General features: G+C 40.3%; 1 protein-coding gene across 17 annotated transcripts in view; it reads right to left on the minus strand.

The window, feature by feature from the left end:
• The window catches only part of LOC148329801 (neurexin-1a-like), a 176,122-nt gene that overhangs the window by 25,911 nt on the left and 137,700 nt on the right, over nt 1–12,511 (minus strand). For all 17 annotated transcript variants that reach the window (XM_088305569.1, XM_088305565.1, XM_088305560.1 and 14 more), the window contains one exon: nt 1,643–1,814. In XM_088305569.1, coding sequence (XP_088161695.1) covers nt 1,643–1,814 — 172 coding nt within the window. The remainder of the gene's footprint in view (nt 1–1,642; nt 1,815–12,511) is intronic.

Consider the following 12,511-nt stretch of genomic DNA (forward strand, 5'->3'; position numbering starts at 1 on the left):
CTTTGCTTTGGCAATGGTTGCTCTCCATGATGCAATCTTCACCTTTCGGTCTGTTGGACTTTTACAACCGTCATTTTGGCTGTCTACTTTGCTCTTTTGTAACAACTGTTGATTTGCGAGCGGCCAAGGCCAAGGGCTACTATTATGAGAGTATTAGCGGGCTAAACGGATACTGCATACTTGTCAAACCAAAGTCGGGTTGAGTGCATAATGGCTTTGCGCGGCGGAGGTGGAGTGGGGTTCTGCACTGTACGATTGGAACTGGATGTAATTAATGTGCAATGAACCTTATGACCCAGCTGACCTCGGAATTTGACAAAATTGACTTTGAAGTTAAGAACAACAATTTATTCTAAAAGAAGATGCAGCCTCTACGAGTTGTGTTCGGTTTGTGTGAAAAAATCAAAATACCTCAATTCAATCAGTTAATTAGCATTAGCATTTCGCTTTAGCATAGAATGTGCATTCATTAGCAATAGCATTTCGATTGTCGCGTTTCCGATCACAGCGACTGAAAGAAAGCCTTCGGTCGCCATAAAAAGTTTCACCTCAGCTGGCGAGGACATTCAAGTCGGGTCGGTGTTCTATTCTCAACAAGCGACTCATTTTTCTCGTGTATTACGTGATCACCCACTATTTCCTAGGAGAAAATTTGTTTCAAGATTTGCATTACTCTAAAGTTGACGAGTTTTCCAGAACCGATTGCGTTTGACTTCAGAGGCTTCCTTGATAAAAAAAGACAAAGTAATGGATAATTAACAGAATTGAATTATAGAAAACACCAACATCTCTGATTGACAACTGAGCCATTAAAGCTATCGTGAGATGAGGGTAAGAAATTGATCCCTCTTTCGTAACAATACAGGCAGACAAAGTTGCTTTCACCGGCTTTCCTCCTTCATGAGCACTGTCTGCCTGTGCGATGTTTGCTGTTCCGGGATTGACTATTAACCTTGCCGCGTTTTCTGCAACATGTCAAAAGTATTACTGTCCATGTTTGACCCGAGGCGAGGCGAGCAGGATGGATTGAGCACATTTGACCGTCTTGCTTTTGGATGGATGCCGCAGTCATCGCTAAAAAGGTCAGTAAACATTCTGAAAAAAAAACAACAATTTGTCCGACTGCGAAGACACTTAATTCACTCTCAGACTTAAACGTATGATCTTGATTTGGAGCTGGAGGAGCACACTCTTCGGGTGTACTTATTTCGATTAATAGTTTGAAGTGGAGCGTCACGATGTGTGAACTCGATGTCGGCGCACGCTCAGCGTTTGACATTCAATTATCCACAGTAGCTTTTGTCAAAGCCTTTTGCAGTTCAGAGAGTACAATAAAAAAGTGTGACATTTCAATATAGTTTCAAAAAAGGCATTCATGTTATTGACATGTAGAGATTGCACAGAAAAATACCCGTGTTGGTGTCAACTTCATGCAAAAAAAAACAGGTTCAGCAACGATGCAATTCAAGTTCAATTAATTTTACTGTCGCATTATAAACATTCTACACAGCTGCTGGAAAGAGAATAACCAACAAGATTACATCATCACAACAAAGGGCAGCTGGAAATCATTTGCTTGAAATTATTTTGGTCAACCTTAATGAGCAACGACATGCTACTCGAGGGGGAGTGGCTCACTCACCTTGGGGGTAGCGCTCAATGACGGGTAGATCGTCCAGTTGGAGAGTGGCATTACCTCCACTCCTCGTAAACTTGACAATGTGGTACTTTCCGTCGTTTACAAACTTTGACGTCTCCTCGATGTTAATGTCATCGGTTCCAACATTAAACACAACAGCAATGTTTCCTCTTTCCTGGAAAAAGATGAAAAAAAAATGCAACGGGTTAGTGAGATTTTTTTGGTCATTCCTACAAAATGGCTTCTATGTCATATATTAAGAAATTCATACAGAATTTAATGGAAATGAGACAGGATTGAACTCAGTGGTCCGCAGTCACCGGGCTGCAAGCCGGTAGCCACTTTGGACCGGGCCGCGGCACTCGTGTTGGCAGTCGGCAAAAAATAGGGACTTGCGTGAACTGGTTGGGGACCACTGATTTAACTGGAGAATAAGGAATGACTTGTATTCTGTCATGTCGAACAATGAACATTTAACAACTACACGATACACGACACCCAAAAGCAAATTTATTTGTATTGCACATTTCATAAAATTCAGCACAAACAAATAAAAATACATATAGACATGGGGAAATTACGAAAGTAAAAACAAATAGGATAAAAAAAATCTACAATAAGTTTTTAATTTCCGTCTCTCTCGTCGCAAGTTCTGAAATCCTGTTTTAATGCCAGCATTGTACCGAGCAGAATTTTGCTGCCCAAAGGAGGTTTTTGTGCATGCTGCGTGACAGTACTCGAATGAAGCCAAATGTTTCGCTCCACTTTGCCTCCAAGGCTTCAAAACCCGATTAATCAACAATCATCGCCACTCAAAAGACTGAATTGTAAGTGGTTAATTAATAGTTGAAGTTGAAGTTGGGGAATTCAACTAAATATTTGAAGTTTTGCTGATGAGGATATTGGCTTTCCCGCATTTCACGACACAGAAAGAAGAGTTGACAGAACATTTGTCCCTGGTATTGGCCCGCTCCAAATTAAAAATAGAAGTAAAAACAACTCAGCCAACTCTTTTGGAGCAAACAATTTTCATACTTTGTTGAGCTAACTAATAACACGGTTGCCATAATTGTCAATCATTTACATTTTAATTTTCTTAAGCCCAAAATTAATACAAGTTGTGCTTTTACTTTGTAGTGCAAACCTCATCTCGTACTTGCATTGTCATATTTACAAATTCAGAATCCCGGCTGGGAAAAAAAAAAAAAAACGGCTGCAATTTGTCCAATGTGATTGGAATATTTTGGTATTTTTATTCATTTATTTTTTATATGGCTTCTTGTCTCTTTGGGGTCAACATTTACAATATTTAAAGTAACTGCTGTGAATTAAGCGGAATAGTAAGCCTTAAAAATGTTTGACTTCACTCTGCTGGTCACGACTTGCGGCAAGTTCCTTGAACAATTTATGGCCCGACTTGTTAATACGTACTCCTTAATCAATTTCCAATGAGTGTGTATGCGAGCGCAAGCCGCGCTCTCCTCTTTGGAGAGTGTGTGAAATGAGCATCTGGTTGGAAGCTCAAGCTATGGGAGCGCCGCTGCACTCGGCATGTCATCGTCCAGTCAGCACAGCCAACACCGCTCTGAAACTCAGTCGCTTGCCATAACGCTCTCAAATTAAATAATCAACGACTTTCCAACACCACCTGGATCTCGTTCAGATAGTTCAGACCTTCTCAAAAATGCGCAATTGAGAGCACAATCAAAATGATTCATTCTTTTTTTTTTTTTTTTTGCATTCATGGTAATGTCCAGGTCGCCTCGCCTGATGTCGTACAAATGATTCACTGTCTCATTCGAGGTAAAATCCTTCCCAAAAGCGAATGTAGTAAAGCCTCGTGTTGCGAGGTGAGTGAGAAGTGTGGGAGGACAATTATCAGATATTGATGTGGCGGTGAGTTCATTTGCATCAGCTTGAGTGATTTCCTTCTCCAAAAAATTGAGGAATCGTGCCTGAGACAGCAGCAGTGCGGTGAGCAGCATCCTCTCGCGTTTTATCATTTTGAAAATTGAGTCCAAGAAAACAACAAGAGACCCTTCGAGGACCTTCAAAATCTGGACACGTTAAGACGGAGCTTCTTACTAAGCGACGGTCCACAGGGAGAACCTTAATTAAAATTAAACTTTAAGTACAATTCAATCCAAATGACTTTGAAGGCTTTTTGTGACCTTGTTAAGGTTTACAACTTAAATGTTCGCAACAAAAATACAATAGAAACCATCGGACCATTTTAAGATAAACACGTGATGCTGAGAAACTGAACACGTAGCATAACAGTTCATCCCTGACCTCACAAAATATGATCAAACATCATCTTCCCAGAAGACGGGGAATATGCTCTTTCTGCATGAGGATGAATGACGCCATATTTCGGTTTTTCACGTGGTGCATTTAGAATCAGAGAGCCTGACACATGACACGTATAGTATTTCAGGAACGTTCCCTAGTTCTTCCAAAAAAAAAAAAAAATAATTCTTCAAATTGGTTGGATTTAAGCATGTGGCCTAGAGGATCCTAATCCCGGAGTTTTTATATCTCATGAGCAAATGTCAAAGTGATTGATCGCCGCTTAGTATATAAACCGTGGCCGTACTGCAAATTCCGGGCTGCTTCTTGTGCTGCCTAATGGGAGCGTACCGTACGCCGCCTACATCCCACACCCAGAAAATTCAGCCTTGCCTGACATTCTTCAGAGCGTCTTGATTAATTGCTCATCAAGCTGCAATGGAGTTTAATTAACTGATGAAGTTGATCCACCATTCTCCTCTAATCTCGTCTCTTGTTTCTTAACGCCTCTTATCCTCGCAGCTGGAGGGAGGAGTAGCTGCCGTAATATCGGGGGTGTCAGTCGCTCGTTAAATGTCCCCATCTGCAGTCATTATGCAAGCATAGGCATTGTTGTTTTCGTAGCAATAAAGCGGCCAAACAGAACAAATACTTGAGCAGCAGCAGCAGCAGCATTTCTTTCTTGCACCCATGCCAACAAAATCAGGGCAGAACTACAGCATCCCACTCTTTATCAAAATCATTCAAAAAAAAAATGCATCTTTGACGTCTTTAGCCGTCAATGGCAGTAAAAGAGTTAAAGACAATGCGCATGCAAGTTTTATAGATATAAAAGGATAAACAAAGCAAGACGTAAACCACAAACGGTTTACTGGACGTATTTTATTGCCCGCTCTGCCAAGACGACGGATATGTAAATTGCCACGGTGTTGCTCCTTCTCGGCAATTCCTGCAAAAATTTCAATAGCCTACCTCAGTGCTCATTTATAATGCGTTTATGATGACCATGGCTGTGCTTTAGATGTATTTTATAGCTCGTCGGCCCCACGCGACAGAACCGCAAGCCATCATTCTGCACGGCACGAGCCTCCGAGGCTCTGTCGGCAGGTGGAGGAGCACCTCGGCCATTCTTTAAGTACGTCTTTGTGTGCGTCTAATGTCTGTGCACATGAGCGGGCTGACTTGAGGGAATATTATGATCTCACGACAGAGGCTAAATTTCTTCCTGTAGCAAGGACATGCAGGCCATTCTCTCCACCTTATCTTTTAATTACCCCTGACAGTCGTCTGCTTCTCCCTTTTAAGCTTTGTTAATGAAATTACACAGCTAATGGAAGAATTAGGCGCAAGAAAATGACTCCCCCCTTATTTCGCGGCATGTATTTCTGCTCCACCGACTGTACATTATGCAATTATTCAGCCAGACCATCAGCAATGACGGCTATAGTGAAATTTTTTGTATGACAGTGAAAATGTATGCGCGCATCATCCAGACTTGATGCATAGAAAGCAGCTCATTTGGATGGACTGAGGCAAACAGTAATAATAATAATAATAATAATAATTTTGCAATGAATGAAGCAACACTATATCTGCGGACATGTGCTGTTCTCTTCCACATTCTGGCGAGCAGATGATTAAGACATCTTGTTGGCACAAAAGATCAAGTCTCAATATGGCGTCATTACACGTGACTGCACTAACAAACGAGCTCTCCTCACGTATTTGGGAGCGCTAAGAGCACAGGCAAGCATACGTGTGGAGTCCATGTGCAGCGATGTCTGCTATTAGATTTGCTGTTTTTAGAAATGCCATCATTTTATTCGATAACAAATAAACAGCGTTACTCAGGGAAGCTCAAACTGTTGTTAAAAAATGTTGGATGTTTCCTATCTAGAAAAATAATCCTGCTCATGTAAATGTGACGTAAGCATAATTTAACGTGTAATTATAACATGAAAATGATCAGGGAAGATTGCATTTTTACTGCTCCCAAAATTGTGCATTTTTTTTCTTTTTAACTTAAAATGCAATCTACATGTAAGAATTATTTTCGAAATACCGGTAAAACTGTCAACATGATTGTCATGCATCAGCAAAAAGACGAATCGTTTTGTTGTCTTATTTTTTTTTTTTTAATATTATTTTCGTTAACTTTGATGTGGATATCATCGACGTATGTTATGGACTGCTTTGAATATTACTTTACTGAAATTGCACAAAAATGGAATGGAACGTTGGTCTCACTGCGATGGTATCTCCAGCGTGCTGAGGTAAGAGCACATTTGCTGTGAGCTCAGCTCATTTCCAAATCAAAGCCACCGGCTAAAGTGCCTAATTATCTGTGAAGTTGGCTTGAAATTGTTTCCATCGCATGCAGACTTTATCAAACGGCTTTTCTGCAGGACAGCTTCATGAAATATCTTTGAATATCTTGGCGTTAATAAATCATCTCTCCGTTCCCTAAATGACGATTCAAAGGGAATAGCAGAAGATTTATGCACGATTACCTGTAGTCTATGCTTACCATGTAGAAATCACGCAGCATTATTAAAGAGATGTAGCAAGAACATCGACAAATATGTCGTTATGAAATAGAAAAGGGAGTCATTCCGAGTAGAGAGTCGATAACAGCAGTTTTTGGAAAAAAAAAGAAATCCAGGAACTGCTCATCTCTTCCTAAAATGACATTTGCCATCATCTAAGCCTTTTCTTTTGCTCCATCTTCAGCTCTGCGGTGACACATTCCATCAAGAGAGGTCAACATATATCTGAAATTTCATTCTGTCTCACTCAAAGAAATCAATTCAGGTTTAAGGTGATTCTGCTGTCCGTCCACTTGTGACAGCTGGCGAGCAGTCGGGGTGAGTCGACCTTCAGCTCTGTCCTTTCCACCAGGACTCCCCCCCCCCACATCGCCCACACCCTGCATGCCTCACTTCGCTGGATACCGTATGCACCCCCGATAGAACGACCAAACAGAAAAAAAATACAGAGGGATAGAGTGCAACTATTTGAATGAGTTATCAATGAGGAAAATATTGGGCCTGTTTTAAAAGGCCAATATTCAATATTAATAATTAATGATATTAATCAAAGTTCACTTTGAATATATGAAAAAAAAAAAAATCAGAGATAAATATGTTCTCCTCTCGGGATCCAATTGACTGACTTGGATATTTCAGTTGCGTGCTTTACATGAGATTCTGTGTGATAATCAGCTCTCTCTGCTCATAAATATGAAATTCCAGCCCTTTCTGCTGAGCTCGGTTCCGCAAGATTTCTTCACTGTTTGAACTCCTCGAGTAATTACGTTACAAGTTGGCTTATCTTGTCAAAGGTGACAGACCGCGGATGTTCCTAATGTCGACTTTTAATGCACGTCAGCAATTCAGAAGATATGATATCTTCTACCTCTTTGAAATTCTTACATTTTCAACATACCCATATATATATATATATATATATATATATATATATATATATTTATCCCATGAGCTGATTGGCTGCACATCATCCCAGCATCCATCTTTGTTGTGTCTGCCAGGCTCGGCCACATTAATAAACGAACGTCACTTTTGAACAACATTTTGCCAATGAAACTTGCTATAACCTCTAAACCTAACTTTTCCACTTTCATTAAAGATGTGAACTTCAACCATCGGATTCTGATGGATAATGCGTTTTTTTTCTTCCGTCAGGCTGAAGTGAGACACTGAGCATAGAAAGCAGCTCCAACTCTCAAATTCATCTCACATATCCTCTCTAATCTTTCTTCTTTATTGGATAACCAAAAATCAATATGACTTCCTTTAACCCACTTATTCATATTAAAGATATATATCTTGTCTGTTACAAAACAAATATGTTGCTTGTATTGGAAAATTGTGCTCAGTAACAAAAATAAATGAATAGCGAGACGCTGCTATATGAAGATGCCTTTCAAGTTTGCTTGTTTCTCATTTCGAGCGACAGCATCTATCCATCCATACATAAAAATTATGGATTTTTTTTAATCCTTCCATGACTACAGGCAGGCGGTAGAGCTTCTCATAGGAGAGATTGGAGCTTTTCGAGCACTGAATTCCAATCTCCACTCAGATTATTTGAACGTCATCTCCGCCTCAGTGAAGACAGCTGGAATGTCTGCATGGTGTCTGAGGTTTGCCATGTTTTGCAATAGTCTTAATCAGAGTCATTTCATCTCGACTGATACTCCATCATTTTTCAGGTAATTGGAATTTCTAGCTCTCTTTGATGCATATTCTCCTTTATTTGAGTAGGCCACCCCTTTTTTTTTTTGGCTCTCAACTTCATCCTTTAAATCCAATTTGCCCGATGGCAGGACTACTTAAAACATTTTGAGCAAGAAACAGACGGTCCTTTACCATAGATGAGCAGAGCTAGCCTTTGGTTTGTCAAGACAATAAATAGAAGGGGCTGTTCTTTTCTATCTACATTATTAAATATATTATGGCTCGCTTCACTGTGGCTGCTCTAATGTCACAATTTCATTTTTGAACCAGAGCTGTCACATAGAGGGATTTGCTGGGTGTGAAGTAGTTGACAGATAAAAAATGAGGCATATATCAGTCACTGTATTTGCAATTGAGGCTCAAGCCTCGTCTGTCAGCAAGATCAGATCCAGCATTGAATCAATCGAGGCGGACTAGAAGTGATGTGAAATGTCGGACAAAATACAAAAAAAAAGATGCTTTTTGTACAGAATATATTCCAAATATTCTACATGCTGCATCTTGTCATGCATTAAAAATCATTAGCAAACATTTGTTGGGCAGCACTGACCCACTTGGTTAAAACTACGGGGTAAATTCGAGTTAGGACCGTGAAGCCGTTTATAACCTGAAACGTTCATAAATGGAGGTAAGGTTACCCTTTGAAACTAATCCGTTCCAAACCCAAAACTAAGTTATAACATAACTGAAGTTCTTGTGTGTGGTTAAAAATAGAGAAAGAAGTAAAAACAGAGTATTATGCGGAACAAAAACAATAAAAATATCCCAATTATTTATTGCTTATTAACTTTAAGGAATTTTCAGTTTTTATTTTGAAGGCATTCATCCATAAAAATGCAGCTGCTTCTGGCGTCTGTGATAGGGTGAATGTTTTGTACAAATGTGAGACGTCCGCAACCCGACATGCGTCCATGGCTATTAAACGACATTAAACGTGCTACAATTCAATGAACAACATTATCCTGTACATAATATTTTTGGATGAGGTCTTCAATGAGGCTACCACTTCAATCGTTTGTGGTCTTATTTAAGGCATCGGTAAAAATTGAGCGTAAAACTCAAATTGTTCGTAAACATGGGGACGTACGTTACTCGAGCTTCCACAGTATAATTGAATGCTTGGGAAAGCGTCGGAACGATGAATAGTGCTACCAAAGTGAAAGAAATATGAACCTTTTCCTTTTTTAGGCAAGTTGCACAAATGCCTGTCAGCTTGTGGTCATCATATCTTTCCCAGCTAGAAATTTGGATGGAGCCTCCAAAAAGATGATTGTCTCTGTCCACTGGTTCTATTTTAGAAGAGTCCTGACCCATAATTCTGCTGATGGTTGCATACTCACTGTGCTGCAGATATATTTATAAAAAATAAAAAATAAAAAAAACAACACCCATAAACAAGCCACTCACAGGTCCACAACATTATGTCTCCTGACCCTGCATGCACCTTCCAGTGGAAAAAAATATATGTTTCGTATTACAAATTAAATGGCAAAAACAAGCCGAAGCAAAGGTGTGCATAACTTCCTTGTTGGTAACGAAAAAAACCATTTTTTTTTCTCCTTCTCAAGCTGAGTGAATACCCATCAACACCATGCCAGCTTCCCTTGACACAGCACACAAGCATGCGTCACCCGCCTCTGCACTGCCAGGGTGACAGTGCAGTGTCAAAGAAAATCCTTGTTTGGGCCACGGAGAGCACGGCGACACGTCTTGCCAGAGCTGCCATTTAAACAGTCAACCTTCAACCCAAATCTTTGTTTTTCTCACATATTTAAAACCAAATCACGTGAATTTTGGGTGTCAAGATTTTTTTTTCAAATTTATTTTACAGGTCATTTATTTGGATCGCACAAGGCAACACCCTCAGGGATAACTGAAGAAGATAGCGAGCCAGAGAGTGCCAGCATGACCACTCTGGAAAGGTGGCGGCAAGCTGTCTCCGAGTTACAGACTGACCAGGCGCTTTCATTTGCTCGAGCCTTGACTCTGCTTCTCATTTGCTTTCATATTCAGAAGCTGACAGCATGAAAGAAATGAGCAATGTGAAAAGAACACGTCTCATACAGCAGGAGAGATGCTTGGGGGGGGGGCGGGTGTCGTTTTGGTGTTATATTAAAGCTGTTTTTTGTTTTTTCTTTTCAAGGTCCAACAGCTACAGGTTGCTTTAAATGTGTGACTGAAACATTGCATACAAAAATAAATAAATAAATAAATAAATAAACTGCCGGCGCTCTAGTGCTTAACAGGATGCTGCTCAGGCCACAGAATTGATTATTTGATATTCATGCATTGTTAATCATTACTGACTGCACCTTGTAGCAATTGAATGCTTAAGTAGACGAGCTATTGACACATTTTAATTGGTGCATAATGAGGACGCCAATTATACTTGCACTAATGAGAGGAAATTGATTATTAAGGCAGGTCCGTGGCCTTAATCAGAAGAGAATTGATGGAAAAGGAGAGCACGATCCTCAGAGTGTTGTATTTTTAGCAAGAACCTGCTCGAATGAAACAATGTCAATTTCCATCTTGCAATGTTCAACAAAAGCACAGCGTTAAGATGGCACACTTTATCGAGGTTGGGTCATAATCATAAGTAGTTTCAAAATCGAGAAATCAATCAAGTGACTTTTAAATCAAATAATCACAAAAGTTACTTTTTCAAGGTAACGATGGCAACATTGTTGAAGGGTTTCACGCCATAAAAATACGATACCTAGAAAACATCTGATCAGAAGTTAAAGAAAGTTCAGTAATTGGTGAGAAATGGCAAGCCAAAATCCGCTTCTATTTTTAATTTCCATTACAAAGTCCCGAGTGAAATGGTCCCGAACAAGTTAGGAAAGGATTTGAGCAGGTCACCCTTTGCGTGCATCATCTTCTGTGGTTGAAAAAAAAAACGAAAAAGAAAAACAAAACGACTGTGATGCAGGCCAAGTGAGTTGGAACCGATGATGCACATCATTAATGGTCTGAAATAGACGGAACATTTTTTACTAGGTCCCAATGTTAATTGACAATGATACTTGGGCTGGTAGCTCGCAGCCCGAGGCTCTTCACTTTTTGCGCTCGCTCACTTTGCTTCGATTGTAACGTCCCATTTATTACCCTCCTCACTTTTCCTGCTCCTGATTTTTGCCTCCTGTTCAAATCCCTTTGCACACTTTTCAATGTCATTTTCCATTTTTTTTTTTTTTTTAACCCCATCAGTCGTTTGTGTGGCACATTCACATCATGTGTTGAAACAGCCACCTACACAAACGTTTGAACCTTAGAGACGCAGACATTTCTGCGACGAAGCTAGACGTGTAATGTGAATGCACTAAAACATTGGAAGATAACGAATTGCAACTCGTGGTTGTCATTTTTCATCATCAATCAGAATTGATCTTAAATAGATGACTCGTGACTGTGGAGTATAGATGTGATACAACTTTGTTTATATAGCGCATTTCACAAGAGCTGGAGATTCCATATGGTGAAAAAACGACCTTTGTATCCTTTCTGTTTCGATAAACAAATCAAAAACATGTCTCAATTCTCTTCTTCATGTCAACTCTAAACTAAACTGTATTGGGTTGTACAGAATAGTGAAAATGTATTATAATGTGTGTGTGTGGGGGGGGGGGGGGGGCACATCAGCTCCATTTAGCATGACTCCCGACGACCGAAATGCATTTTATTCTCCGATAATATATCCAGTGAAATTCTGGCTGCCATCTCTTGGGCAACTACAGATAAAATACAGCCAACTGGGACAGTTCACTTTAGATAATAGAGAATCAGACAGTGACTTGGCTGCCATTAATCTCTCACCCCGGCACCTGAGCGACTGATAGCGGAAAAAGAGGCGAAGCGGACTCTTGATATATGTGAATAAGAGAGTATTTGAGGACGAAGGTGCCGCAAGCAGGGCTAGGACCACGAAAAGCCGGAATATAGAAAAGAAATGGTGGAGGGGTGGGGGGGCACAAAGCTGGTGGACTTCATTTGGAGGTAAAGAAAAAAAAATCAGTGCATTAAGGCTATCAGGAGGAGCTGTTTTGGAAGGAAACGAATGAAGTCAGACTCAGCACACCATCAGATATTATGTTGTGTGCTTGCTCACAAAAGCAGAGCGATAGAAGTCAGCCCAATGCATCACACGCTATTACTCGATTGCTCAACCGCAGCTCTTGGCTTTCCGGGCTCCGCCATAATCTGCCGGCCATCCCGGTGTTCCGAAGCTCGTACCCGTCGGTAAACATGAGCATTAAATCCCGACCACATACATGACTAAATGAGCTTTTGAGCATCGCGAGCCGCTTGTTAAAGAAGCCGCGGA

The sequence above is a fragment of the Idiotropiscis lumnitzeri genome, chromosome 9 (assembly GCF_059441095.1).
Source record: "Idiotropiscis lumnitzeri isolate Australia: NSW breed Sydney's pygmy pipehorse chromosome 9, RoL_Ilum_1.0, whole genome shotgun sequence".
Lineage (NCBI taxonomy): Eukaryota > Metazoa > Chordata > Actinopteri > Syngnathiformes > Syngnathidae > Idiotropiscis > Idiotropiscis lumnitzeri.